General features: G+C 36.1%; 1 protein-coding gene across 1 annotated transcript in view; it reads left to right on the top strand.

Annotated features, from left to right (window-relative positions):
* The first annotated feature begins 588 nt into the window (after positions 1-588).
* The window catches only part of sh3d19 (SH3 domain containing 19), a 17,880-nt gene continuing 11,891 nt past the window's right edge, over positions 589-6,577 (top strand). Inside the window, exons 1-7 of the mRNA XM_016559898.1 lie at positions 589-609; positions 1,681-1,721; positions 1,861-1,906; positions 2,602-2,737; positions 4,537-4,717; positions 4,800-5,720; positions 5,807-5,920. Of these exons, the coding sequence (XP_016415384.1) occupies positions 5,168-5,720; positions 5,807-5,920 (667 nt within the window). The 5' untranslated portion in view covers positions 589-609; positions 1,681-1,721; positions 1,861-1,906; ... (1 more) ...; positions 4,537-4,717; positions 4,800-5,167. The remainder of the gene's footprint in view (positions 610-1,680; positions 1,722-1,860; positions 1,907-2,601; positions 2,738-4,536; positions 4,718-4,799; positions 5,721-5,806; positions 5,921-6,577) is intronic.

Genomic DNA, 6,577 nt, shown 5'->3' with positions numbered 1-6,577 from the left:
TGACAATTTGGACTTTTTTAAACAGAATTGAATAAACACGAGTTATTGCGAGTTATAAAGTCCATTTGAGGGAATGTCGGGCTAGCCCTGAACATGCTGACAACACATAATAGTGTTGCTTTAATTTAGCTCCAAGGCAACAAATTAATGCAATTTTATAAACAGTGCCTTATTAAACAGATCGCTTTATTTTTACCACTGTGTAATGTCAACAGCCAAAGGCCATGAATCAACCTGTGACAGAACTGATGGATATTTGTGCTTGCTTCTTGCTGAGCTAGTGATGTCTGTACAGTGGGAGACATCAAGGGTGTGAATCTAACTTGTCAGCTGGTTCTCATTTGAAGCAGAGCTGAAGCTGCCTTTGAGAGCTTGCTGGTGTACTGGCCTGGCCAGACTCTCTCTCTCTCACACTCACTCTGTGCTTATGACACATCACTTCAGCTATGCAGAAAGCAGCAGCTTTAAAACGTCCACATAGTCAGGAAGTGAAGTCTTCTGCTTGAAAGATCAAAGAGCTTTTAGCAATGAGCACTGTAGTTTTTGAAAGGGATGGTGTTATTTGCTCTAATGGATTCTTTTAAAACTTCATACATCTACTTATCTAAGGTATGGGATAGATGTCTTCGTATCTTTGATGTCTCTTTAGGTTTTGTGCAGTGTTGAGTTGTCCTTTGTTTGCTCTGTCTTTTTAACACTGTAGTTTCTGTGGTACAGTATTATTATTAGATCCATTTCATTGTGCTGTTCAACACACTGGTTAAACCAGTAGAAATGAGCAACTAGTTGTAAAGAAAGGAAAGGACATTAAATTGAGATGTAGTTAAAGCAAAGTTTTATGAAGTAATAATGCAATAAATGTTAACATTTTGTGTGTGAGAAATAACTGTCACCATAATCTGTTGAAGATATTGTGGTAATAAAAATGTTAGTTAGTTATAATAGTACATGGATGTATGGGTTAAACATTCTACCGTACCGTTCAACAGTTTGGGATCATTAAGATTTTATATGATCTTATGCTCACCAAGGCTGAATTTTTGGTCAAAATACCTGTACATAAAAACAGTAATATCATGAAATGTTTTTACAATTTAAAATAACTGCCTTCAATTTAATATCTTTTAAAATGCTATTTATTCATGTGATGGCAAAGATGAATTTTCAGCAGTCATTACTTTCAGTGTCACATGATCCTTCAGAAATCATTCTAATATGCTGATTTGGTGCTCACTTTTTCATTTTTATTATTATTATTATGGATGTTGAAAAGAGTTGTGCAGCTTAGTATTTTTGTGGAGACTATGATACATGTTTTCCAGCATTCTTTAATGAATAGAGAGTTCAAGAACAGCATTTATTTGAAATAGAAATCTTATAATAAATGTCTTCACTGTCATATTGGATCAATTTACTGCATCATTGCTGAATAAAAGTATTAATTTCTTTCAAGCAGAACAAATCTTAATGACACCAAACTGGTAGTGTGTGTGTTTATGTTTTGTTTTTACTCTGGTCATTCGCTTGTGTTCATGTTTATGTATGAGCTGGAACAGATGCATCTGATCAGAGTTGTTGACCTTAAAAAAACCCTAAAACGTAAAGAATTCCCCACAGACCAGGAATGCTTTTTTATGTCAATATCTGTTTAGTTTTTTTTGTTCTGTTTGCTTTTTTTAGTCAAGGACCCCTTTCTTCAATCAAAGCAGCCTTTAAGAGAAGTAAGATGTTATGTAAATCTAGGTTTACTTAACTTTCATACATAGTAGACTTATTTAATTACAGGATACATTGTAGGAATGTCATGTTCTTACAATATATATATATGGTCCAAATGCTAAATGATGTCAAATCTTCCAGCTTCTGCAAGAGCTCACTCACAACCAGACTGCTCCAGGGAAAGAAGGTGAGCTTATTGAAACTATTTTGGCCTTTTTGGCCATTTTTTATTTATAGAGACAGTGAATTGTTTATAGGAAGTGATGAGAGGGATCACAATATGCCAAAAACTGGATTCAAACTCACATCTCTTGTGTAGACAACATGGCTCAGTGTTGAGAAGAACATGTTTCTTCAAACTGCTAGGCTACACTTTTGTCTGTCTAAAACACTTAATCAGTCTCATATGCTCATTCATGTTTATTACAGTTGCTAACATTGACAATACAACCCAGTATAATCCATTCAAACACATCATTACAATTTTAAGGCAGAAAAGTAGTAACAAGACTTTTTTTTATCCCTAAAAATGATTCCCTGGCAATATTCCTTTAAAAAATACTTTAATGGTGCCGATAGCCTTGTGGTTAGTACAATGACATGTAGTTTAATTCCTGACTCAGGGTCTATTGCCAGTCCCGCTCCCCCCTCTCTGCCCTATGCTTTCCTGTCAATTCTCTACTGTCCTATCAAAAATAAAGGCCTGAAAATATAACTTTAAAAAATACTTAATTTCAGTAATAATATAGTAGTGGAAAATGCCAGAGTGAACCCCCTCGTGTTTTTTTTAACAAAAACAAAAGCCTGGTTGTATAGCTGTGCTTTGAAATCTGTGTGAAATGCATTCATATGTATTAATAAGGAAACTGTTATTGTTTTCAGGCGTCCAGAGATAACCATCCTATCGGCAGAGCCATTAACAGCCACTTCTTGGTATCCAGGGGCGTCTGGACGATTTTCATCCACAGCTTTCACAACACAACCAATCTGGAGTGAGAGCATTCTGACCTCTGCTCAGGTACAGTGATTTATAGCACTATATCCAGTTCAACAGCTGCCATTAGCAAACAGTTGTGCCAGACAGGTGTGTGGATTCTCTTTGTTTCCTTGGCATGTCTTTAGTTTCACTTTTTAAAGCATGGCTACTTTGTCCTTGTATTTGAGAGACTAACCCATGAATTACTAACTTATAAACCACTGTGATTAAAGAATTGGTCTAACAATAATGTAGTATATAACCTCCACTGTCACACCATGCAGACATCAGTGTTGTTACTGGTTACTAAAACTAAAACTATTCAAAATAATTTTCATTATTTGAAAGCTGAAAATAAAATTAAATATATGATGAAAAACTAAAACTTAAACTTATGTGAAAATTAGAAATGCTGCTTTGGCAACTAACTGAAATAGTATAAGTTGAAGTACTAAAATAAATGTAAATAAAAATAAAATTAGAAAAAATAAATATAAAAAAAATAAAAATTAATAAAACTAAAAACTTAAGACTAAAACTTAAACTAAAAATATTAAATACAAAAAAATTTAAATATAAAAATAAATGTATAGTATATAAATAACACTAAACACTGGCAGATATCTGCACACATATAATTTTTTTATATTTTAATTAAGGAAGATTCAGTCAGGATTTTGGGGCATTTTAAAAGGTTGTTATATTAAAGGCACAATATGTAAGATTTTTTTATTAAAATATCCAAAAACCATATTATATATTATATATGTTATATATTTTGCTGACTTGTGTACTTGCATTATCCCAAATGTTTCGAAGAATGTTTAAATCCAGAGAAATAAGCAATTTTAACTAGTGACACGGACCATCAAGTCAAGTCAAGTCACCTTTATTTATATAGCGCTTTTAACAATACAGATTGTGTCAAAGCAACTGAACAGCATTAATTAGGAAAATAGTGTGTCAATAATGCAAAATGACAATAGTAAACACAAATTTTTCAGTTAAAGGCAGTTCATCATTGAATTCAGTGATGTCATCATCAGTTCAGTTTAAATAGTATCTTTGCAATAATTTTCAAATGTATCTAGTATGATAAAACAGCCCTGCTTTAACCCATATACGCACGGCCGGAAGGAGCGGAAGCAGTCGACTGTGGCATAATAAAAGCTCCGCTGCTTTCGAGCCATGTGTCACGCTCATTCTGCGGCCTCGTTTCGCTTCGACGGCTTTCAGCCTCACCCTGCTTCATTCTACTACGTTAATAAATCATTAGCTCATCCATGAACATGATTTCTGCCCGAGTCCCGTCGGATTGCATCGGCTGTGGGGATGAAGACAACAACTCCCATGAGTCAACACTCAGTCACGGCGTCATCAAACTACCCCTTTGTCTCTTTGTTTATTTTGAATACGTGCCCTCCAGCGGCAAAAATTGCATATTGTGCCTTTAAAGGATTTTTAAGATATTTTAAGATATTGATAAGCTGCTAATTTTTTTTTTCATGTTATGGCTGATAACCAATAAATATTGATACAATATTCTACATCTATATTGCTGCCTATAAGCAAAACAAAAAGACATTAAAAACTACAAATAATAGTTTACACTGTATGCTCAAGTGAATTTTATACAACATTTTAATGTACAGTAGGATAATATCCGATATTGGCCAATACTGATAAAAAAAAACACAGATACTGATATGGTGCCTACATTTTGTGCATCCCTACTTTTTTCCATACTCTTTTCTCTAGGACTGTATGTCTCCTGCACACTTGTGATGTGTTTGCTTGGTTTGATGCTTGCGTTCGAGTGATTCCCTTCTTTCATGCTTCAGCTCCCACCATCCTATGAGCAGGTGATCAAGGAGAAGACTAAGGAGCAGGTTACCACACCTTTACCATCTCCACGACGCTCGCACACAACAACTATTGCCACACAGACTGACTCACAAGAGCAGAATGTGACACATCCAGACTCCTGCACGTCCCTGCAGCTGAACCAAAATCCCAGTGGAGGTTAGTCCATACTAACAAGATTTTGAATGCATAAATCAGTGTGAACCATAAATTGTAATACTTACTGTTTGGTATTTTACAGTTTCAGCGAAGCAGCCAAAAAAACCACCTCGGCCATCATTGCCTTGCAAACCAGATCAAAAAACCAGATCCCCTATATCCACTCCCAACTCCCAACCCAACGTCGATCTAGTCTCAACTACACGTCCGGTTCCTCAGCCACGTTCCAAAACAAAACCCCTAAGCCCATCCAACCAGGTGAATGTGCAACCTCTGATACCACTGCAAGACAGCTGGGAAGGTTGTCCTGTAACACCTGTGGAGACTTCTGATGCCCATTCAGGCAAGTATCTGCAGGAACTCTTAGATGTCTTCAGCTCTGAGCCTCAAAGTGATCTGAGCAACAGTGTCAACATCCAGAACCAAACTAAAGAGAACCAAAGTGAAAACATGACCTCCCTTCACAGCGACCGCAACATCCGTTCAAGAATACAGGCCTTTGAAAGTCAGTCTAGCACAGAGAATGAAGAAACTTCTGTACCTTTCCCCCGTCCTCGTAAGGTTTATGCCAAACCACCTGTGCTGGCACCAAAACCCTCCATTGCCCCACGGCCCTCTGTAAAAAAGCCCAAAGAAGAGCAGGTTTCACAATCTGAAAGTCACTTATACGAAGAGGTCGACACAGCACCTATGCCAGTCAACACACCACCTATGCCAGCGCCAAGACCTCAACTTTTCAAAAAAACGTCTTTAGACTTAAGAGATGACTTCGGCTCTCAGCCTTCCTTCAGGACAGCCCTCATTCCTCCATCACGACCTTCATTGGTCAGAGTTAAGAATGTAAGTTCCCAGGATGAGGAAGAAGTATTGAAAGGACCTCCCACTCCACTCCAGCCCAGCAAAGACCTGCTGAACCTCAACAATCACAACTCCACTGCTCTTCTGTCTAACATCACATCCACAGCGAGCATGCTTAGCAATGACTATGTGGATGCTCCCACTAGTAAGTGCAAATGTTTTTCCCATACTACAATACAATTCAAAAACAGGTATTACATGTGTATATGTTTTAATGTATTCCACTCACAGATCAATCTCCCACTAAACCTGCCCGTCAAGGGGGATTCACCTACATGGGGCTAAACACACAGGGGGTGACCAAGAGACCCACAGTCATCAGAGTCCCCAGTAAAACTGACAAAAGTGAGTGTTGAGTAACCAACAGTTAATGTAATCATATGTAATCATATGTAATATATGTTAGCTATTTAATGCACATTAATTGCCTATTTTTACATTGTTTAAAGTGTAAAACCAGGAAAATAATGCCAGTGACAATTTGTTAAAGTAGTATTCCTGGTAAAAGGCATAATTTACCCAAAAATGTTGTTTCATGTAACTCTTAAACATGCCACAATAGTTCAGAGTGACCATGACTGTCAGGCTTCAAACACCATAAAAGTAGTTCATATAGTTTGTTAGATGTAGCCTAGTTCATATATTTGGAGTCTTACGAAGCCATTGATAGCTTTGTGTGAGAAAAGGACAGAAACCACAATACAATACAAAAAAACTAAATTAAATCTGTTCATCATATAGAGTGATTGATTATATATTGTCACAAGATTTTTGTTAAACCGTTAATTGTTAAATTACAATTTAAAAATAACTGTTTTTAATACAGGTGCATCTAAAAAAATTAGAATATTGTGAAAAAGTTAATTTTTTGTAACATTTCAAAAAGTGAAACTTTCATATATTCTAGATTCATTACATGTAAAGTAAAACATTTCAAAAGTTTTTTTGTTTTAATTTTGATGATTAGAGCTTACAGCTCATGAAAGTCAAAAATCCAGTATC

Source organism: Sinocyclocheilus rhinocerous, unplaced genomic scaffold, assembly GCF_001515625.1.
Source record: "Sinocyclocheilus rhinocerous isolate Xijiao unplaced genomic scaffold, SAMN03320098_v1.1 scaffold1129, whole genome shotgun sequence".
Taxonomy (NCBI): Eukaryota; Metazoa; Chordata; class Actinopteri; order Cypriniformes; family Cyprinidae; genus Sinocyclocheilus; species Sinocyclocheilus rhinocerous.
This window is presented reverse-complemented; position numbering and strand designations above follow the sequence as displayed.